At 43.9% G+C, this 23390-nt stretch overlaps 1 protein-coding gene and 1 pseudogene across 1 annotated transcript in view; both read left to right on the top strand.

Annotated features, from left to right (window-relative positions):
- Positions 1 to 23390, top strand: part of EIF2B3 (eukaryotic translation initiation factor 2B subunit gamma) — a 136019-nt gene that overhangs the window by 27225 nt on the left and 85404 nt on the right. The window contains exon 4 of the mRNA XM_047789267.1: positions 18247 to 18406. Coding sequence (XP_047645223.1) covers positions 18247 to 18406 — 160 coding nt within the window. The remainder of the gene's footprint in view (positions 1 to 18246; positions 18407 to 23390) is intronic.
- Positions 17307 to 17403, top strand: LOC125134753 (uncharacterized; annotated as a pseudogene).

Below are 23390 nucleotides of genomic sequence, written 5' to 3' on the forward strand. Positions count from 1 at the left end.
AGTTGTAACACTTGGCGTTTTCTTATACTTTCGCATAAGTTTGAATACATTTGGAGTAAACTTTTTGTTACTGTCTTATCCAAAATTTTTAGGTTTTGGGGAACAGTTTTGGGGTTCCTAATCCACCAGTTTTCTAACACCAAAGCCTCTTTGCTGAACAGTTAATATGCATTATTTCATTTAACCCTCCAACTGCACTCTGAGGTAGATGCTACTTTTTTACCCCCATTTTACAGATGAGAAAAGTAGGACTCAGAGAGGCTGAATAACTTGCCTAAAGTTCAGGTGGAAAGAGAGACTGCACGAGGTGCCAGCATCTCAGTAGGTGCCTTGTGTGATCAAGGGATTAACAGGATAATGTCTGCGAGGTCCAGTCAGGTGGCACGTATCTCAGTGGAAACTGAATTTTTATTGGAGAGCGCAGTGGCGGAGTGGGGTAGGGACGTGGTGGTTAGGAGAGTACTCTGCGCCCTCTAGAGGACCATCAGGAAACTGTACGCGAATATGCTTATTGAAAGGGAACGCTTCATGAATACACTTTATGATAAATAGAGTCTTATAGAAAGAACAGGAAGTTGTGGGGTGGGGTGATGGAGAGGGATAGATATTCCTAGTGCGAAGATGCTAGAATAGCTCCAGAAGAAAAAAAAACATGAAGCTGTTGGTAGATTTTGTTGAAGAGCTGAATGATCATTATACAACTACAGATGTGATGAATTCCTTTGACTAATAAAAAAAAAAAAAAGCTGAGATATGAGGGGATGTGCTTGGCTCCAAATTGTGTGATTTAAGGCCTCACCCAATGTTAAGCATATATGTTTAAAATCTATACCCAAGTCTATAATTTTTTGAGATATGTTTAAAAAGGAAAGGTAATGATTAAATAACTTAATTGGTAGTCTTTTTTCTCTCTGGGATTATATGCATTTAAGATTAATTTTATCTTTCTAAAAAAATGTTGAACAATTGGGGAGAGAGCAGAAGAGCAGACGAAAATGAAATTGAGAAGCAACAGCGACCTGCTTTGCAATAACAGCTGATTATTCACACAAGGTCTCGCTCTATAGCCAGCTGAGCACTTTGGAGGATAGGTAAATTTGCTAAAGTTTTATAAATGAGTACATTTGAGAAACTAATTAATTTACTTTAGAACTTTACTTTCTGTTCTTGGAGACTACTCTGAAATAGGGAGATAAGAGGTTCCCATCATGGTGAATCCAACTAGGAACCATGAGGTTGCAGGTTCCATCCCTGGCCTCCATCAGTGGGTTAAGGATCCGGCGTTGCCGTGAGCTGTGGTGTAGGCTGCAGACGAGGCTCGGATCCCGCGTTGCTGTGGCTGTGGTGTAGGCCGACAGCAACAGCTCCAATTAGACCCTGACCTGGGAACCTTCATATGCCACAGGTGCGGTCCTAAAAAGACAAAAGACAAAAAAAATAAAATAACATAGGGAGATAATTTGTTAGCCAGATATGAGGATGTTAATTTTATTTTCTTTGGGGTTACTCAGAGCATTTGCTCTGAAGATCACAAAAGAGACCTTTCATATTTATTGTGTGGCCTGTGGGTTTCTGATCCCTACAGCCATCTTGAAAGGTAGATGGGGGGAGAGTTCCCGTCGTGACTCAACGGAAACGAATCTGACTAGCGTCCATGAGTACGCAGGTTCGATCCCTGGCCTTGCTCAGTGGGTTAAGGGATCCAATGTTGCTGTGGGCTGTGGTGTAGGCCAGCAGCTGTAGCTCGGATTGGACCCCTAGACTGGGAACCTCCATATGCTGCAGGTGTGGCCCTAAAAACTAAAAAAAAAAAAAGAGGAAGGAAAGAAAGGTAGATGTTATTATTTTATTTTGCAGTTGAGAAACTGGATACTCAGAGAGCTTAAGTAATCTGCCCTGTATCACACACCTGGTGAGATGCTGAGCCAGAGCTAGAACCCAGTCCTGGATTTTGAGATGCATTTGTGCATCTCACATACCTGTGCTTTTTTCCCTCTTCTCCTGTTGCCTCCACAGGACAAGGATCAGTAGTCCTTACAGTCTGCTCCAACCCTAGACCCTTGGCTTTAGAACAGGTTTAGTTGGTTTGGTATTTCCAAAATGATGTTTTCTTCTTTTTGGGGGCCTGTGGGATTGGTAGTTTTTCTATATGGAACTACTTTAAAGTATACAATTCAGTGGGGTTTTTTTGTTTTTTGTTTGTTTGTTTGTCTTTTGAGGGCCACACCCTCGGCATATGGAGGTTCCCAAGCTAGGGGTCTAATCGGAGCTGTAGCTGCTGGCCTACACCACAGCCACAGCAACTTGGGATCCGAGCTGCGTCTGCAACCTACACCATAGTTCATGGCAACACCGGATCTTTAACCCACTGAGCAAGGCTGGGGATCGAACCCACAACCTCATGGTTCCTAGTCAGATTCGTTTCCACTGCGCCATGTTGGGAACTCCAGTTCTGTGGTTCTTAATATGTATAGAACTCTTAAATATTTTTGTGTGAAACATTTCACAATTAACAAATCTCCTAACAAGACTCAAGGAACTATTGTGTCTTTGTCTTCCAAGAGTGCTGCTTTTGCTCGTTGATGGCTTTCTCTAAGTGAAGGGAGATCCAGTGTTGTAGGAAGACCTTTTACCCTGTCTAGAGCCACATGAGCAAGAAGCCTGGCTTTTGTTGAGCAAGAAGAGCTCTTTCTCTTGTGTAGTAACTAAAGATGCCGTCTGTGATTAGCATACAAAGCAAAGCTTACTGACTCCGCTGACACTGAGCCTGAGTTATATCTCATGCTCCTCTGATGGAAGTAATTGGCCATTGGTACCATTTTTGTGCCTTAGAAACAATGCTATTATTATTCCTTAGATACATGATTTTTTGGCAGCGCCTGCAGCATGTGGAAATTCCCAGGTCAGGGATCAAACCCACACCCCGGCAGCAGCCTAAGCCACAGCGGTGACAATGCGAGGTCTTAAAACCCCTGGGCCACAGAGGAACTCCAAATACATGTTTTGAGAACAAGTTAGTGAAGTCCGTTTAAGAGGCCTCAGCAGACTAAATCTGTGGTAGAGTTCTGTAGCCTGTGTTTAATTAAAGCCCATATATGGCTTCTCTTAGTTTAGAGATTGTGAAGCGAGAATTTTCTGTTTCATCTAGACAAGAATCTTCTTTTGGCCTTAGACAAGCCTCATTTACCCCCTGCCTCAGTTTCACAACCAAGAAAATAGGGATAATGATACCAACACACTAGTGAGAGATTTGGTTGTTTAGATCCTTTGATGTAGAAAAAGAGCTATTGTTACCTGCCTTATGAAACACCTAACATGCTGCAACAAAGAACAAGCTATGCTGATGAAATCCTCAGACTAGAGACAGCTTATTAGTAAGATTGAGCGTATGTGCTATTTTTAGATGTTCAAAAAGCTGAAGTGCAAGTTGTTTTCAGTTGAGTGTTTGATGTCTTTATCAAATTGCGAATCTCTGTCATTCTTTCCTGGAACCTTTCATTTTGCCCAGGGATTTGTTTTTGGCAGGTTTCTATCTGCTTGAAAAGAATGAGTACAGTTTGGTCAGGGGAAGATCTGAGAACTTGGCCCCAACTTGCTCGAAGACCTTTTTAAGTGGAAACTTTCTTACGACTGCTTTGGTGGGCTGTGGTTGCCTGGGAGGGCCTCACTGTATCCCCAGTGATGTCTCCTTTGAGCTTGCTGGTGGCGTATTGAAAACCCCAGGAGTTATGACAAAAACAAGTTAAAAAGTTAGATGAGGGAATGTTTGAAGCTTCCATCCACCCCCAGGAACTCTTGATGGAGCTTTTCTCTTGATTGTATTCATCTAGTATATGTATGCACAAGCTTGAAATGCTTTCATTTTATCCTGTTGAAACTCTGGTCTGTGGGATGGGATTTCTGCAGCCCTGTACTGCGTTCGGTAGCCAGAAAACTCGCAAGCTCTGTGTGAGCTTGATCCCTTTGAGTCTCTTTCCTTCTATAGGGAAACTTTGACCGAATGATGGCTACAGGATGGGGGAAATGTGATAGCTAGGATTATGGTAGAAAGCCTAGGCTGTCATCAGACTCTCTCTACCGTGCAAGTAGTGTGAGAAGCAGCCCATATGGCTTTCCAGTTTTGGAAACTCTTGGTAGGACCACTTATCCTGGTCTGAATCAAAAGGTAACACCATAGCCTAACTACTGGAATGGCCCTATATGTACAGTTCATGGGAAGTCAGTAAGCAGTCTGTCATCATGACCCACGAGGTCATTCGAAGTAGCCTTTTTTTAGCTCTTACCTTAGGGATCATCTGCTCTAGCAGCCTTTCCCCAGCTTTCTAAGACTGGATCACCTGCCATTTTTTTCTACAATTGCACCGATTTAAATTACCTGTTATATCATCATCTGCCTGCCCTAGACTGGGAGATAAGACCCATTATCTGGGAGTTCCCTTCGTGGCACAGCGGAAGCAAATCCGACTAGGAAGCTTGAGGTTGAGGGTTCAATTCCTGGCCTTGATCATTGGGTTGGGGATCTGTCATTGCTGTGAGCTACATTGTAGGCTGGCAGCTACAGCTCTGATTAGACCCCTAGCCTGGGAACCTCCACATGCCTTGGGTGTGGTCCTAAAAAGACAAAAATTAAAAATTAAAAAAAAAAAGAACCATGTCTGAACCTGTCATAGGGAAGAGGTTCATTATTTGTTTGTTAAATGAATGAATGATGGGGAGAGGTAAGCTCTTTGTAAAAATTCGGAACAAGCTCCTTTCTCCTTTCATATACACACAGATATTTCTGTGAGCCTGAGCATGAGTGGGTGAGTTTCAGTGGTTGTAGACCAGAGGGTTCACGACATTAGCTGCTTGGTGTTCACTTTATTTACTCTGTAAGTTCCCACCAAGCCTTAAGTTTACTGACATGGCCGGCCCTCTACCCTAAGCAGGTTATCCTAGAGGAGGATTACTTTATTTTTATTTTATTTTATTTAAGTAGTGTGACATAGTGAAAAGAATACAGACATTCACAAAAACAAGTAGATCTGGATGCTAATTCTTATTCCATCATTCACTAGCTATGTCACCTTGGATAATGAGGTTACAAGTCCTTTCCAAGCTTGCATCTAATTCATCTATAAAATATTCCTTTTTTTTTTTTTTGTCTTTTTAGAACTGTACCCACAGCACATGGAGGTTCCCAAGATAGGGGTCGAATCGGAGCTGTACCCACTGGCCTACACCACAGGCACAGCAACTCAGAATCCAAGCTGTGTCTGTGACCTACACAACAGCTCATGGTGACACCGGATCCTCAACCCACTGAGTAAGGCCAGGGGTTGAACCTGAGTCCTCATGGATGCTAGTCGGGTTCGTTAACTGCTGAGCCACAACGGGAACTCCAAAATATTCATAGTTTTCTTTCTTTCTTTTTTTTCTTTTTTTTTGCTTTTTAGGACCACACCTCTGGCATGTGGAAGTTCCCAGGCTAGGGGCTGAATCAGAGCTGCAGCTGCCAGCCTACGTGCCGCAGCAATGCAGGATCCAAGCTGCATCTGTGACCTGTATCACAGCTCATGGCAACGCTGGATCTTTAACCCACTCAGTGACGCCAGGGATCGAACCCTCATCCTCATGGATAGTAGTTGGGTTCGTGACCACTGAGCCACAATGGAAACTCTCATATTTTTCTTTTATTCACAGATATGTACTGAACACCTACCATATGCCATGCACTATTCTAGAAAAAAACCAGATAAGCAAGATCTGTGCCCTCTTGGAGCTACTCTTTAAGGAGAGAGAGAGAATAAACAAGGAAACAGTAACTAATTTCAGGTGAAAACAAGTGCTAAGAAGAAAAATAAAGGCAGTGGTGGAGGAAGGAGAGCTCTTGTAGTTAGGTGTTAACATTTGAGAGGAAACCCTAATGATGCGGGTTAGTGAGCCATGAGAAGGTCTTTCTTTGCAGAGAGAATAGCAAAGGCCCTGAGGTGGGAACTAGTTTAGCGTGTTTGAGAAGCAGCAAGACCAGTGTGACTGCAATTAAGTAGTTGAATGGTCCTATATGAGGCCTGAGAGTTGGCTGAGGACCAGATCGTAAAGGATCTCATAGACCACAGTCAGAATTTGGAACACACACACACACACACACGCATGTATTACATGTATGTATATAAATGTATATGTATGTATGTGTATATATGGAATATAAAGTATGACGAATGGACCCATCTACAAAACAAAAACAAACTTACAGATGCAGAGAACAGGCTCATGTTTGCCAAGGGGGAGAGGGATAGGGAGGGAGGACTTGGGAGTTTGGGATTAGCAGGTGCCAACTCGTACCTATAGGCTAGACAAACAATATGCTACTGCAGAGCACAGGGAACTGTAGCCAATATTCTGTGGTAAATCAGAATGGAACAGAATACGAAAGAAAATACGTATAACCGAGTTACTTTGCTGCACGCCAGACAGGAACACAACGTTGTAAATCCACTGTACTTCAGTAAAGCTTTTTAAAGAAAGAAAAAAGGGAATTTGGAATTTAGGTTTCGTTCTGTGTAGTGAAACCTTTGGTGGGTTTGAGTGACATCACGTGATTTATGCTTTTAAAAGATTACTTGAGCTGCTTAATGGAAGATTAAACTATGTGATGGAGTTCCCCTTGTGACTCAGCGGGTTACGAACCCAACATAGTGTCTGTGAGGAGGCAGGTTCAATCCTTGGCCTCACTCAGTGGCTTAAGGAGCTGCCGTTGCCACAAGCTGCGGCATAGACCACTGTGCTGCTTCGATCCAGCATTGCCGAGGCTATGGTGTAGCCCGTAGCTGCAACTTGGATTTGACCTCTAGCCTGGGAACTGCCATATGCCACAGGTGTGGCCTTAGGAAACAACAAAAAAACAACCAACCATGTGGGCCTACTGCAGAGATATTGTGAGTGCAGGTCCAGGCCACCGCAATAAGGTGAAAATTGCAATAAAGCTCTTGGTTTCCCATCACATGTAAAAGTTATGTTTACACTGCACTGTGGCCCATTAAATGTGCAACAGTACTATGTTTTAAAAAACAGTGTACATACCTTTATTTTTTGCTTCTGTTTTGGCTGCCCCCGTAGTTTGCAGAAGTTCTGGGGCCAGGGATTGAGCAGCAATCAAGTCACAGCAGTGACAATACCGGTTCCTTAACCCACTAGGCCACCGAGGACCTCCTACATACCTTAATTTAAAAAGTAATGTATGGAGTCCCACTGTGGTGCAGTGGGATCAGCTGCGCCTCTGGAGAGCTGGGACACAGGTTCAGTCCCTGGCCTGCCTCCGTGGGTTAAGGATCCATGTTGCTTGGATCTAATCCCTAGCCTAGGAACTCCATATTCCTCGGGGTGGCCAAAAGAAAGGCAAAAAAAAAAAAGGAATTTATTGCCCAAAAAAAAAAAAAAGAGAGAGAGAGATGCTAACCGTCATCTGAGCCTTCGGCAAGTTGCATCCTTCCTGGTGGAGGATCTTGCTCAGTGTTGGCTGCTGACCAATAGCATGGTGTTGGCTGAAGGCTGGAGTGACGGTAGCAATTCTTTGAAATAAGGCAAAAAATGAAGTTTGCCACATTGATTGGCCTTCCTTTCACTAGCAATTTCTCAGTAGCATGCAACACCGCTTGGCAGCATTTTCTCCACAGTAGAACTTCTTTCAAATTGGAGTCAGTCCTCTCAAACCCTGCTGCTGCTTTATCAACAAAGTTTATGTAATATTCTGAATCCTTTGTTGTCATTTCAACAGTATTCAAAGCATTTCCACCAAGGGTAGATTCCATTTCCAGAAACCATTTTCTTTGCGCATTTGCAAGAAGCAACTCCTTATCCATTCAAGTTTTATCATAAGATTGCAGCAGTTTAGTCAAATCTTCAGGCTCCACTTTTTTTTTTAGGCCCGTGCCTGCAGCATATGGAGGTTCCCAGGCTAGGGGTCAAATCGGAGCTATAGCTGCCGGCCACAGCCACAGCCACAGCCACAGCCTACACCATAGCTCACAGCAATGCTGGATCCTTAACCCACTGAGCAAGGCCAGGGATCGAACCCGCAATCTCATGGTTACTAGTTGGTTTTGTTTCCTCTGTGTCATGACGGGAATTCCCAGACTCCACTTCTAATTCTGGTTCTGTTCCTATTTCCATCATATCTGCAGTTAACTTTCTCCACTGAAGTCTTTTTTTTGTCTTTTTGCCATTTTCTTGGGCCACTCTCACGGCATATGGAGGTTCCCAGGCTAGGGGTCGAATTGGAGCTGTAGCCACCAGCCTACACCAGAGCCACAGCAACGCTGGATCCGAGCCGCGTCTGCAACCTACACCACAGCTCACGGCAACGCCGGATTGTTAACCCACTGAGCAAGGACAGGGACCGAACCCGCAACCTCATGGTTCCTAGTCGGATTCGTTAACCACTGCTCCATGACCAGAACACCTCCACTGAAGTCTTAAGCCCCTTAAAATTATCCGTGAACTTGGAATCAGTTTCTTCCAAACTCTTGTTAAATGTTATATTTTGACCTCTTCCCATGAATCTTGAGTGTTCTTAATGGCATCTAGAATGGTGACTCCTTCCTAGGTTTTAAGTTTTGCCTAGGTCCATCAGAAGAATCATTGTCTGTGACAGCTTAGCCTTCCAAAATGTATTTCCTTTTTTAAAAATTTTTCATTGAAATATAGTTGATTTACAACATCGTGTTAATTTCCATGTACAGCAAAGTGATTTGATTATATATGTACACTTTTTAAAATTATTTTCCGTTATGGTTTATCATAGGACATTGAATATAGTTCTTTGCACTGTACAGTAGGATTTTGTGGTTTATCCCCTCCAGGGATAGAAGCTTCCATCAGCTAACTCCAACCTTCTGTTCCATTCCTCCCCCAGCCTGCTCCCCCTGGGCAACCACAAGTCTATTCTCTAGTGTCCATGAGTCTGTGTTTCATAGACAGGTTCATTTGTGCCATATTTTAGATTCCACACATAAGTGATATTATATAGTGTTTGTCTTTATCTTTCTGACTGACTTCACTCAGTATGAGAATCTCTAGTTGCATCCGTGTTGCTGTGAATGGCATTGTTTTGTTCCTTTTTTATGGATTAGTAGTATTCCATTGTATATATGTAGCTAATCCATTCATCTATTAACGGACATTTAGGTTGTTTCCCTGCCTTGGCTGTGGTGAACAGTGCTGCAGTGAACATTGGGGTGCTTGTGTCTTTTCGAATTATACTTTTGCCTGGGTATATGCCCAGGAGTGGGATTCCTGGATCGTATGATAACTCTTAGTTTTCTGAGAAAGCTGCATACGCTTTTCCACAGTGGCTGTACCAATTTTCATGCCCACCTACATGTCGGAGAGGGTGATCCACCTCCTCCCAGCACTTTTAAACCAGTGATGCCTCGTTGTAGAGTTTTTTTTGTTTGTTTTTTTGTTTGTTTTTGTCTTTTTAGGGCTACATATGTAGCATACGAAAAGGTCCTAGGCCAAGGGTCCAGTCGGATCTGGAGCCACCGGCCTAGGCCACAGCTGCAGCAATGCCAGATCCAAGCCGCGTCTGCAACCTATACTGGAGCTCACAGCTGGGCCAGGGATCGAACCGGCATCCTCATGATTACTAGTCGGGTTTGTTCCCACTGAGCCACAGTGGGAACTCCACCTCGTGGTTTTGATTTGCATTTCTCTAATAATTAGTGATGTTGAGCGTTTTTTCATGTGCCTATTGGCCGTTTGTATTTCTTCTTTGGAGAAATGTCTATTTAGGTCTTCTGCCTATTTTTTAATTGGATTTTTTGTTGTTGTTGTTGCATTGTATGAGCTGTTGTATATTTTGGAAATTAGGCCCTTGTTGGTCGTATCACAAACTGTATTTATTTGATTTTATTTGATTGTCTTTTTAGGGTTGCACCTGTGGCATATGGAGGTTCCCAGGCTAGCGGTCAACTTGGAGCTGCAGCTGCCGGCCTGCACCACAGCCACAGCAATGCCAGATCCGATCCATATCCGCAGCCTACACTGCAGCTTGTGGCAACTCAGGACCCTTAACCCACTGAGCAAGGCCAGGGGTCGAACTTGCATCCTCATGGATACTAGTCATGTTGTTAACCCACAGAGCCACAGTGGAAACTCTACACAATGTAGTTCTTAAATAGTAAGACTTGAAATTCAGAATGACTCACTGATCCATGAACTGCAGAATGGATGTTGCGCTAGCAGGCCTGAAAACAACGCTAACCTCATCAGAGAGCTTTTGAGTGACCAGGTTCATTGTCAATGAGCAGTAATACTTTGAAATGATTTTTTTTTTTTTTTTTCTGAGCAGTGGGTCTCAACAGTTGGCTTAAAATATTTAGCAACCCATGCTGTAAACAGATGTGCTGTCGTCCAGGGATTGTTGTTTCGTGTGTAGAGCACAGGCAGAGGAGAGCCAACACTTAAGGACCCTAGATTTTCAGAGTGGTAAATGAGCCCTGGCTTCACCTTAAAGCTGCACTAGCCCCTAGCAAGAGTCAGCCTGCCCTTTGAAGCTTTGAAGCAGGCATTGACTTCTCTCTAACTATGAAAGTCCTAACGTAAGGCTGTTTCATCTACATGGAAAATCTGTTGCTTCGTGTAGCCACTTTCATTAATTATCTAGCTAGATCTTCTGGTTACCTTGCTGCTTTGCCTTGTAACTTTGTGTTATGGGGACAGCTTATTTCCTAAAACTTCGTGAACAAACACTTACTAGCTTCACACGTTTCTTCTGCAGCTTCCTCACCTCTCTCAGCCTTCAGAGAATTGAAGAGAGTTAAGGCCTTACTCTGGATTAGCCTTTTTTTAGCTTTTTTTTTTTTCTTAGATTTTTAGGGGCACACCTGAGGCATAGGAAAGTTCCCAGGCTGGGGGTCAAATCAGAGCAGTAGCTGCCGGCCTACACCACAGCCACAGCAACACCAGATCTGAGCCAAGGCTTCGACCTACACCACAGCTCATGGCAACACTGGATCCTTAACCCACTGAGCAAGGCCAGGGATCAAACCCACGTCTTTACGAATCCTAGTCCCAGTCGTTAACTGCTGAGCCATGGCGGGAAGGCCTGCATTCTTTTTTCAGTCCCCTTTTCTCTAAGGTACATGCCCTCTCCCCACTGCCAGCTGGGGTTAGGCTTTCCTGGCCCAAATATCCTCTATTTCACTCTCCTCAGCCATCTGCCACAATGGGGCCTGTTCGGTGGCTAAGTTGCACAGAGTTGCAAAGGGGGATGGTTCAAATTTTAACTGCTCCCCTCCCAGCTTTCTACCCATGTCAGTTTCTGAGCTTTTTGGGATGTCTTGTGAATTGAGTTGGTTCTTAGTTTTCCCAGGACTAACTTAGGAGGTTTTTTGTTTGTTTGTTTGTTTGTTTTTCCTAGTGTCTCTCTTGTTTTTTCCCTTTTTTGTGTGTGCATTTATGCCCATTTTAAAAATCCTATTACTGTTATTTCATTGATGTTTTGGGAAACATAAACATCTTTACTTAAAACTTTCATAATCTCTAAAGAAAGGGAAAAGGTGGCAAGGGAGTTCCATGGCCGACTCTAACAAGGACGGGTGGGTCATTTTTGTCTCTGTCATGTGCTTCATGCCATGAGCTGAGGTAAAGGAGCGAGAGAAAAGGCCTGGAAATCATCATGAGTAAGGAGCTTACCTACTCCAGCTCTGGGCCTTATGGTTGGAGGACGGTATGAAGGACAGAAAAATGTCCTAAACAGTTCCTTTGGTGCTTTAATTTTTTATTTTTATTTTTATTATTTTTTTTTATTTTTAAAAAATTTTTAGGGAGTTCCCATCATAGCTCATTGGTTAACGAATCCGACTAGGAACCATGAGGTTGCAGGTTCGCTCCCTGGCCTTGCTCAGTGGGTTAAGGATCCAGCGTTGCCGTGAGCTGTAGTGTAGGTCAAAGACACAGCTTGGATCTGGCGTTGCTGTGGCTCTGGTGTAAGCTGGCGGCTACAGCTCTGACTAGACCCCTAGCCTGGGAACCTCCATATACTGTGGGTGTGGCCCTAAAAAACAAAAACAAAGAAACAAAAAAGAAGATATAGATTCATTCAGTGCCAGCACTGTTGTTAAGGTGGGGGGGCGGTGGGTAGGGGTGTGTGTGTGTATTTTGGAAGGCAATGTGATGGCAAAGGGGTGGATCACACAGTGTATCTGAGCCTTTTTTTTTTTTGTCTATAAAGTATATTTGACTATATTGATATTTTAGAATTACATGAGAATTAAGTATGTGTAAGAGCTTTGTAAACAGTAAAATGCTGTCCAATTTTAAGTTACTTATTTTTGCCATGAGCTTAAAGACAGCCTTAGAGAACCAGGTGAACTGATGGTAGCGGGTAGAGTGTAACCAGTTTCCAAGCTAGAATCTTTACGGACTGGAATTCTGAAAGTATGTGATTTGGAGTTCCTGTTGTGGTTCAGCAGGTGGTATCCATGAGGATGTGAGTTTGATCCCTGGCCTTGCTCTGCGGGTTAAGGATCCATCGTTGCCACAAGGTGCAGTGTTGTGTCACAGATGCAGCTTGGATCTGGTGCGCTGTGGCTGTGGCTTAGGCCAGCAACTGCAGCTCCAGTTCGACCCCTAGCCCTCGTTGCTGTGAGCTGGGGCGTAGGCCGGCAGCAACAGCTCCCATTGGACCTCTAGCCTGGGAACCTCCATATGCCACAGGAGCTGCCCTAGAAAACACAGAAAGACACAAACTAAAACTATCAATCTAACATATCAGCTGTGCCGTCCAGGCCAGTGGCATCCGATTTCCTTCCTTTTAGACATCCTCTGCCTTTTCTTCTTTGGAGGCAGCAGCTTTGTTCCCTACCTCATTGCTTTAGGGGGCTGCCAGGTTACCTCTGATCCCTGACCTAACTCCGAACAGTCACAGTCTCTGCAAAGGGCACTCCGCTGTCAGAATGTGTGCTGTCTAAACATCCAAAACTGGATGTTTTAATCTTTGAGTCAGGATAAACAAGGAGAAGGAGGTAACAGGGGGAGTGCCAACATTTACTGATGCTTTTGTTTGCCAGTAGCAGGTTGAACTCCAGGGGTACAAAGATGAAAGAGCTCCTTATGAAGCCGAAAGTCTAGATGGGGCAAAATGTAATCCAGCTTAGTGATTTAAGGTCAGTAATGGATCAGAAGAGACTTCATCTCTAGAGGAGATAATGTATTGGCCCTGCCCTTTCTCATTGTGACGAGACCTTCAGTCTTGATGGATGGCTGTGTTTCGGGGTGGGAAGAAAGAACAGGGAATATGCATTCTTGGCAGTTTATTCTGGCGAATTAGCGTTACCCATGCAGAGGGAAGTGTGGGAGAGAAAACTGGACTAGGTAGGGGGGGTCATACTTTGAAGACCCTTAATGCTAAGGAATTTGAACTCAGTTCTACCCAGCAATGATCTCCAAAATGGGGTGTTTTCAAAGCCGGGGGTGTGCAAGATGGAATCTCAGAGGAAATACTAGAATCTCTAGTTCTTTCTATTTTATCTCTTCTTTTAAAAGTATCTCTTTTTGTATATGTTATGTAGGAGGAACATATTATATTATTTATAATGATTAATATATTTTTAAATAAAATTTTAAGTGGGAATAAGTGGATAAGTGCTTATCATTTTCTCATTTGTTTGGAGAACACTTTTAGGGTGTCTTTGAGCAGAGAAATTAAATAAGCAGTGAAAATTGGAATATGGATTAGAATACGGGAAAACTGGTATGAGAGAGCAGTTAAGAGACTGGAAAAGTATTTTGAAGCCTGGACTAAGGCAGTGCAGTGTAGATAAAAGAGGAGGAGTTGGGACCGGTGAGATGTGGGGAAGGAGAGCTGGGCAGGAGAGGACTTCAGCCCTAGACTGTGGCCAGCTTTCTGACTTCAGATCCTAGATGCGGGTGGCACTATTAAGCTAAGGAACATAGGAAGGCTATGTAGTTCTAAGCCAAAGGATTATCGCATTTCTTAGGCAGATTCTGAGTTGATCATTCCTTCCTGAACCTACTGGCCCAACCTGAGTAAAAAAGTGGCAGTTGGCCCTTTGCCGAGCATTTTGGGGACTAAAGACAAGTCATCTTTTCCAAGCATTTTCAACCAAAATCGAGCATAGTGAAGTCTCCATTACAATTAGCCACTGGTATTTATGAAGGCCCTAAGCTACTCTTGGGAGTTGGTTTGGGATTGGACCACAGGAGAAAGTGTGAATTTTGACCATTCACAGTCACTAAGTGGCTGAGTTCATTCGTGGATGGGCAGGCGTGGAATGCAGGGTGGTCATTTGGACCTAGCCATTGTTCGTGGAGGTGCTGAGTGGGTGAGAGCGTGGTAGCTCCCTTGCCCTGACAGTTCTTCTCCAGGGGAGTGAGTGTGAGGGCATTGTTTGCCAGATTGTGTTATTTATAACAGTCTGTCTTGGAACAGCTGCCAGGAAAAGAAAAGAGGCCGTTCCCAGTAGCTCTCCCCGCCGCCCGCCCCACCATCACCACCACACACACACATCCGGTTTTGGGTTTTTCCTTCTCCTTTTACTTAGTGGTTTTGGCTCGATTGAAAATGTTCTTCTAATGACAGATTTCTGGGCTTTGCCATGGCTTGGTAATTGAGTTTTCTCAGCTTTGTTTGTTTGCTTTAGCCAAGACTAGCTGGCGGCAGTTTGAGCTTTGAATTCCTGGGTGTCTTCATTTTTGTCCCAAATACTAAAATTCCATCTTCCACTTTGCCTTGAAGACCTTGTGTGTTCCACTTGGTCAAAAACACACACATTTGCTGTCCCTTAGGGCTGTGCTTTTGGCTCTTGATGTGGCTCTGGTTCCTATAGGGGAGCAGGCTTGGGGTAAGCCCACCGAGGACTGTTAGACCACCGAGTGGGGAGGTCCGTGGAGATGCCAGCTGGTCTCTACAGAGGAGGCGGCACACTGTGGTGTTAGACAAGAACTGGCAGCCCGAGACACCAGGCGGCTCAGAGTTGGTGTGTCCCAGGAACTTTCAAGTTAATCGCATCTCAGATATACGGTTGCTCCACAGTCCACGCAGTCTGTTTATGCATGTTTGTGGTCACACGTGATCGGAAGTCCTTCTGACTCTTAGCAGTTTTTCCGCTCCCTCTCTCTCCGGGCTCCAGTTAGTAGAGCATTAGCATTTCTAGAATGGGAACGCGTTAGAATAGAAATAAAAACAGTAGTCATTTCTCTTCTTACTAGTACAGCTTTTATTAAAATGCAAAGGAGCATAGTATTATGAAGATGTAAGGATGACTCGTTTTCCTCTTAGACTTTTGTTTCTTCTTCCAGGATTTCCAGCTTTGGAAACAAACTGCACTGAGCAGTCAGCAAAGACTTTGCTTTGGAAGTGGCGTTGCAAAGAGGATGGGACTGTGTTTGGTCTCAGTGAGAGTGGTGCATTCTCTGGGAACAGAGGCCGGAAGAGGGCTGTCAGCACAGCACCTCCATCTGTATCCCGGGCCCTGCCCTTTCAGACGGAAGCCTTTCTTTTCACACTGAGAACAGATGGCAGCCAGACACTGGGGGGAGAGCTCTGTTCCTTGTGCTCTTTGGGGATTTTGCATTCAGCTTAGCAAAAAGTCATCTGAAAGCGAAGAGAAAAATGAGGCTGCACACTGTTCACGATTATGCAGGACTTGTTTGGCATTCACTATGCTGACAGATTTATTTTTGCAGATAATGAATGATAACAGCATTTATTTTCCGAGACAGCATTGTCGCCACTTCAGAGGCATCTGCATTGGGGTCATTTTCTTCACTTTGGAGTACACTTAATAATTCAGTTTACTGTGGAACAGTCAGCTTGTAAAAATCAGTCATCTTATTAGGGAAACTTAGAAAAACAGAAAGAAGTTTTTTTTCTTTTTTTCTTCAACAAACTGTCATTTTCATTATAATGAAACGGGGCAACATGTGTATGGCTGTAGTGCCGTGTCTTTAGTAACTGTGCATGCTTCCTGGACACTAAGCACTGTTGAAAGACGTACAGTTCTGCAGGCTATTTCTTCCTTAGCTTCATGTATGTGGGCTCATTTGTTAATGTTTGATGGTTCCTAGATGATGAGTTGCAAGCTTGGGAATTTTTTTTCCTAAAAAGATGTTTATAGGAACTTTTTTTTTTTTTTTCTTTAGCTCAGTTAAGATCCAGAAAGAGTTAAGAGAGCCTTAACCTTTTAGAAGAGTAGGGGGGGAAAAAAATCCAAATTTCAACTTCTTAAACTTAGCAGACCTTCAGATGGAATTATTTAGGCTATAAATAATGAGTTATATGTAGAAAAAGAAATGGTGGTTCTGATACAAATTCTTTATTTAGAATAAAAAATTTCAGGCAGTAAGATAAGGCATTCCGATGGTTGAGTCTCACCTTCCGAGCAGATGTGATTCTTTACTTTTCTAGAACGAGAGGTGAAATTATCCATTTTCTCACCCAAAGCAGGAACCTTTTTTCCTTTTTTTTTTTTTTGTCTTTTTATCTTTTTGCTATTTCTTGGGCCGCTCCCGCGGCATATGGAGGTTCCCAGGCCAGGGGTTGAATCGGAGCTGTAGCCACCAGCCTACGCCAGAGCCACAGCAACACGGGATCCGAGCCGAGTCTGCAGCCTACACCACAGCTCACGGCAACGCCGGATCGTTAACCCACTGAGCAAGGGCAGGGATCGAACCCGCAACCTCATGGTTCCTAGTCGGACTCGTTAACCACTGCGCCACAACGGGAACTCCCCAAAGCAGGAATCTTGATTTTAAATTAAAATCTTAGAAAAAAATTGGAGCCATTTAACAAAAATTTCCATGTAGGGAGTTCCCCTTGTGGCTCAGTGGAAATGAATCCACCTAGTATCCATGAGGATGACAGTTTGATCCATGGCCTCGCTCAGTAGGTTAAGGATCCAGCATTGCTGTGAACTGTGTGGTGTAGGTCACAGATGCGGCTCAGATCTGGCATTGCTGTGGCTGTGGCGTAGGCCAGAAGCTGTAGCTTTGATTCAGCCCTTAGCCTGGGAACTTCCATATGCCGCAGATATGGTGTGGCCCTTAAAAAAAAAAATTTCCATGTAGATGTTCACTTTATTCTTAAATCTTGAATATTTTAGTCCGGTGTTTTTCAGGCTTTTTAAAATAGTAGAACCTATACTGTTATAAGGGTTAAATGAGTGTTTTTATACTTACTTGAAGTTGTATTATAATTGTTTATTAGCTAGACTGATTTCCCAAAAAAGAGGCACGTTATAATATATTCATCCTTTTATTTCCTAGTATTATAGCAAAGAGACTGCTTTAAAGTAAGGTATTTTGTGCTCACTTTGGCAGCACATTTATTAAAATTGGAACGATAGAAGATGACCCCTGTGCAAGGATAACATGCACATTTGTGAAGTGTTCCATATTTTTTGTAAATCATCTATAATTTTTTTTTTTTTGGTCTTTTTAGGGCCGTACCCACGGCATATGGAGGTTCCCAGGCTAGGGGTCCAGTCAGAGCTGTAGCCACTGGCCTACGCCAGAGCCACAGCAACTCGGGATCCGAGCTGCGTCTGCGACCTACACCACAGCTCATGGCAACACCAGATCCTTAACCCACTGAGCAAGGCCAGGGATCGAACCCGCAACCTCGTGGTTCCTAGTCGGATTTGTTTCCGCTGCATCCCGATGGGATCACCATATACTTTAATTTTTTAAAAATTTTTAAATAAAATGTTTCATAACCATATTGAATCATCAAATGATGCAGAAGTGCTTTTTGAACTGTAAAGAGATGCATAAAAATTTAAGATCATTAATTCCATAGTCACAAAAATAGACAGTGTGGTGGTTTTCCTACTCTGGTCCTTAGAGCCCAAGATTCCAGAGGTGCCTCAGAGACCACAGGAAGGCACACACAAGGGGGAGGTAGGAAATTCCAGACCCTCCTCAACACGTTCACTGAGAACAACCCCATTCATTTTACCTGTTCTGCTGCTATAGAAACGGGTTGAGGAGTTCTCCTGTGGCACAGTGGGTTAAAGACCTGGCATGGTCACTGCAGCAGCTCAGGTTACTGCTGTGGTGCAGGTTCAGTTCCTGGCCCTGGAGCCTTCCACATGCTGTGAGCATGGCTAAAAAAAGAAAAAAAAAAAGGTCTGAGGACAAGTGTGCAGTTGGTGTGCTTCTCAGGTACTGTAAGTTTATCCTGGGTTGGTTTGTGTGACCCATGGTCCTTTGTGATACTGACTTTCTCCCTTCTCCATTTCACAGACAGATGTTTTGGTCCTGAGTTGTGATCTGATAACAGATGTTGCCTTACATGAGGTTGTGGACCTGTTTAGAGCTCATGATGCGACCCTCGCCATGTTAATGAGAAAAGGCCAAGACGGCTTGGAATCAGTTCCAGGTCAAAAGGGGAAAAAAAAAGCAGGTAAGGAGACTCATTTGTTTGTTGGAAGTTTTGTTTGTTTGTTTGTTTGTTTGATGGCCATACCCACGACACATGGAAGCTCTCGGGCCAGGGATTGAAACCAAGCCACAGCTGTGACCTATATGGCACTTAAGGCAATGCCAGACCCTTTATAAACCACTACACCAGGCCAGGGATCGAACCCATGCCTCCACAAGGACCCAGCCCACTGCAGTCAGATTCTTAACCTGCTGCGCCCCAGCAGGAACTCCTGTTGAGCTTTTATAATGATTATTATCAGGAGTTCCTGTTGTGGCTCAGTGGTAGGGAACTGACTTGTATCCATGAGGGTTCGATCCCTGGCCTCACTCAGTGGGTTGAGGATCTGGTGTTGCTGCAAGCTGCAGATTGGGTTGCAGATGTGGCTCTGGTGTTGCCATGGCTGTGGCATAGGCTTGTAGCTGCAGCTCCAGTTTGACCCTTGCTGATTTGACCCCTGGCCTGAGAACTTCCATGTGCCACAAATGCAGTCATAAAAATAAAAAAACAAAACAAACAAAAAATTTAAACTCTGATTGCAAATTAAGTTAGATATCTTTAAGCAATTAAAATTACCATTACAGGAGTTCCCGTCGTGGTGCAGTGGTTGACGAATCCGACTAGGAACCATGAGGTTGCGGGTTCGGTCCCTGCCCTTGCTCAGTGGGTTAACGATCCAGCATTGCCGTGAGCTGTGGTGTAGGTTGCAGACATGGCTCAGATTCCGCGTTGCTGTGACTCTGGCGTAGGCCGGCGGCTACAGCTCCGATTCAACCCCTAGCCTGGGAACCTCCATATGCCGTGGGAGCGGCCCAAGAAATAGCAAAAAAAAAAAAAAGAAAAAAGATAAATAAATAAATAAATAAAATAAAATTACCATTACAAATCTAATATGTTTGGTTCTTTTGACTACTCCAATCACCGTGAATATCCAATAAACAAAAGTTCCCAGGCTAGGGGTCGAATCAGAGCTACAGCTGCTGGCCACAGCCACAGCCACAAGCATCCGAGCCACGTCTGTGACTTTCTTTGCAACGATGGTTTGTTACAGGATATGGAATATAGGTCCCTGTGCTATATCGTAGGACCATGCTGTTTATCCATTCTATATGTAATAGTTTGCATATGCGAATCCCAAACTCCCAGTCCATTCCTCTCCCTCTCCCCTCCCCCTTGGCAACCCCAACTCTGTTTTCTATGAGTTTTTCTGTTTTATAGATAAGTTCATTCATGTCATATTTTAGATTCCACCTATATGTGATATCATATGGGATCTTTCTCTTTCTTTCTTTTTTTTTTTGGCTTTTTTGCTATTTCTTGGGCCGCTGCTGCGGCATATGGAGGTCCCCAGGCTAGGGTTCTAATAGGAGCTGTAGCTGCCAGCCTGTGCCAGAGCCACAGCAACGCAGGATCCGAGCCGCGTCTGCAACCTACACCACAGCTCACGGCAACACCGGCTCCTTCACCCACTGAGCAAGGGCAGGGACCGAACCCGCAACCTCATGGTTCCTAGTCGGATTCGTTAACCACTGCGCCACGACGGGAACTCCTGTCTTTCTCTTTCTGACGTATGTCACACAGTGTGATAAAATCTAGGTCCACCCATGTTGCTGCAAATGGCATTATTTCATTCTTTTTTATGGCCGAGTAGTACTCCATTGCATATATTTATATACCACAGCTTCTTTATCCATTCATCTGTTGATAGACATTTTGATTGTCTTCATGTCTTGGCTATGATAAATAGTGCTGCTGTGAATGTTGGGGTGCGTGTAGCTTTTGGAATTACAGTTTTGTCTGGATATATGTTGAGGGGTGGGATTGCTGGACCGTATGGCAACTCTATTTTTAGTTTTTTGAGGACTCTCTATACTCTTCTCCATAGTGGCTGCACCAATTTACGTTTCCCCGACAGTATAGGAAGGTTCTCTTCTCTCTACATGCTCTCCGGTAATTACTGTTTGCGGACTTTTTTTGACCATGCCCACGGCCTTCAGAAGTTCCAGGGCCAGGGATCAAACCCCTGCCACAGCACTGACAACGCAAGTTCCTTATTTCACTGTGCCACCAGCAAACTCCAGCTTGTGGACTTTGCAATGATAGCCATTTCAAGCAGCGTGAGGTGGTACCTCACTGTAGTTTTGACTTGTACTTCTCTAATAATTAGCGATACTGAGCATCTTTTCATGTGCCTACTGGCCATCTATATGTCTTCTTTGGAGAGATTTATTGTATAGGTCACATTTATTATATAGGTTTTAGTTTTTCCCTGAAATGATGTGTTCTTTAGGTTTTGCTTAGCCAGCATTATTAACCCATGGTCCTGTCACTATATATCAGTACAGTCTGTTGAAATCATTAGAAGCTATGTATGGCTTCTTAGTATCTGACTATTATTAACAGCCACCTAGGATGTTCGTTCCTAGGATTTGAGCAATGTAGTTTGTACTTGTAGCTCTTCTTTAGGGCATTAATTTATAATTTTGGATTATACCACTGAAACTTCTTTGTAGTTGCTTTTTATGTTCAAGTAATTGCTGGTGCAGATTAATCATTGGGTCTTCTTTCTGCCTTGTATTATGTATGCCTCTCATGTGGATCAATCCTTTTGTTCTTGACATAGTTTCTGCTTTTATGAGGTCTAGTTTGCTTACTCACAATTCCCTGTAGTTAGCCTTTTCTGTCTACACAGATGGAAGCAACTGTGTATCTAGACTCTATAAACACATGTATATTTTATAAATATTAAAGTTTTGTTTCTTTTTTTCTACTCCTCTACTTTTACAATTTTTAAAAATCAAATACCCTATTGTAGTTACTCTTCTTGGCGTTGTAACTTTTTGGTGCATTGCATATTAGCTTTTATCTCTTAAGGATCATTATAATTGCATGGCTTTTCACAGTTTTAGTTTAAATCAATGGTAACTGTTATCTACCTACCCATTTAAAGATGTCTTGATGCTTAAATTGTCACAACATGACTAGTTGAAGTTCCTTTAAACTGGCTCTTCTGTTCTCTTTGGTTTTTTGTGGTGTTTTGTTTGCTTTTTAGTGCCCCACGTGCAGCATGTGGAAGTTCCCAGGCTAGGGTCAAATCCAAGCTGCAGCTCCCGGCCTACACCACAGCCAAGGCATCATGGGATCCGAACCGTGTCTGTGACTTACACCACAGCTCACGGCAACGCCTGATACTTGAACCCACTAAGCAAGGCCAGGGATCCAACCCACATCCTCATGGATGCCAGTTGGGCTCTCTACCACTGAGCCACCATGGGAATGCCTCTTCTGTTCTCTTTGAAAGTGTGATCTACGCTCTTAACTTGCTCTAAGCTACAGTGAGTATGGTGGGCAGGGAGGCAGGAAGTGGTGCTGGAGAGAATACAAGGATTAGACCAAAAAATTTGAACTTTATCCCCAAAACAGTGGGGAGTTATTTGAGGAATTTTAAACAAAAGAATGTCTTAAATCAGATTTGTGTCTTAGGAAGATTTTTTTCTTCACACAAAATTTTGAACTCGGTATCTATATTTTGTCACATTTGAAGGCTAAGTTTCGCCTAAATGACTGAGTTTTAAATTCTTAACATGTAACCCTGTGCACTTCAGTAATAAGCATTTTTAAAAGACTCCTAGGGCGTTCCCTTGTTATCTGGGTTAGGGATCTGGCGTCACTGCAGTGGCTCGGGTCAGTGCTGTGGTAGAGGTTTGACCCTTGGCCTGGGAACTTTTACATGCTATGGCATAGCCCAAAAACAAAAAGAATCCTAAGTTTCTCAGATTGTGTACTTGGTCTGTCTCTGGGCTGCTTTTATGTTGAACAGTCTGGATCTCTTAGGTCCAGGTTTCCCAAATGTTGTTCTTACTGGCTTATTGGAGAATGGCTCATGCTATAGACGTTTCAGGAGCCATCTTTCTCCCAATCGCCACGTTCTTCCCAGAAGATTTGTAGGAGCTAGAGATGCTTAGGCGGGCAAGATCAAATTTATGTTTGGATTTTTTGCACCTTTTTTCCCTGCTGCAAGCTTTGTACGTGATGTTCTCTCCCAGAAATGCTCTGCGCCCTCTTTCCCACAACACATGCGCTCGAAATCCAGCCCCCTCTTCACATTATTGGCTGAGAGAGGCCTTCCCTGACCCTCTAATATGGAATTATAGCCCCTCGTTTGCCCACATATGGCAGCCTTACTCTCTCCTCTCCCAGACTGTAGGTTCCTTGAGAGCAGGGGTCATGTCTGTCCTGCTTCCTTCATCCCCATCATCTGGCTCAGTTATGGCCCGTGACGAGCAGTCAGTAGATGCTACTGAGTGGTTGAGGGGCCTGCCTATAAAGGCAGCTCTTGTTGCCCCCCCCGGTAGGAGAAAGTAAACTCAAGCTTTAGCTGTCCAAATCCTGCAGCTGTGCGTCTGAGCTGTGTGGGTGTCATGAGCGAGTGTCCCAAGAGGCCGAGTTGATGATGATGTCAGTGACACCTGTTTATTCAGCACCCTGACGCTACGTTGCCTACTAATAAGTGTTTAGAAGTGTTTTCTAGATTTTTAAAGTTAAACAGCTACTGCTGAAGCATGGTTGTTATAAATCCTAGGTTTTAGAGTTCCGACTGTGTGGGCACTTCAGTGCTCAAAAACCGAGTAAAACCCAACACTGTAAATCAACTATACGTCAGTAAAAAAATAAAATAAGGTGTTCCTGTTGTGGATCGGCGGACGATCAGTCTGACTGTAAATCAACTACACTTCAATAAAAAAATAAAATGAGGAGTTTCCGTCGTGGCGCAGTGGTTAACGAATCCGACTAGGAACCATGAGGTTGCGGGTTCGGTCCCTGCCCTTGCTCAGTGGGTTAACGATCCGGCGTTGCCGTGAGCTGTGGTGTAGGTTGCAGACACGGCTCGGATCCCGCGTTGCTGTGGCTCTGGCGTAGGCTGGTGGCTACAGCTCCGATTCGACCCCCAGCCTGGGAACCTCCA

This window comes from Phacochoerus africanus, chromosome 8 (assembly GCF_016906955.1).
Source record: "Phacochoerus africanus isolate WHEZ1 chromosome 8, ROS_Pafr_v1, whole genome shotgun sequence".
Lineage (NCBI taxonomy): Eukaryota > Metazoa > Chordata > Mammalia > Artiodactyla > Suidae > Phacochoerus > Phacochoerus africanus.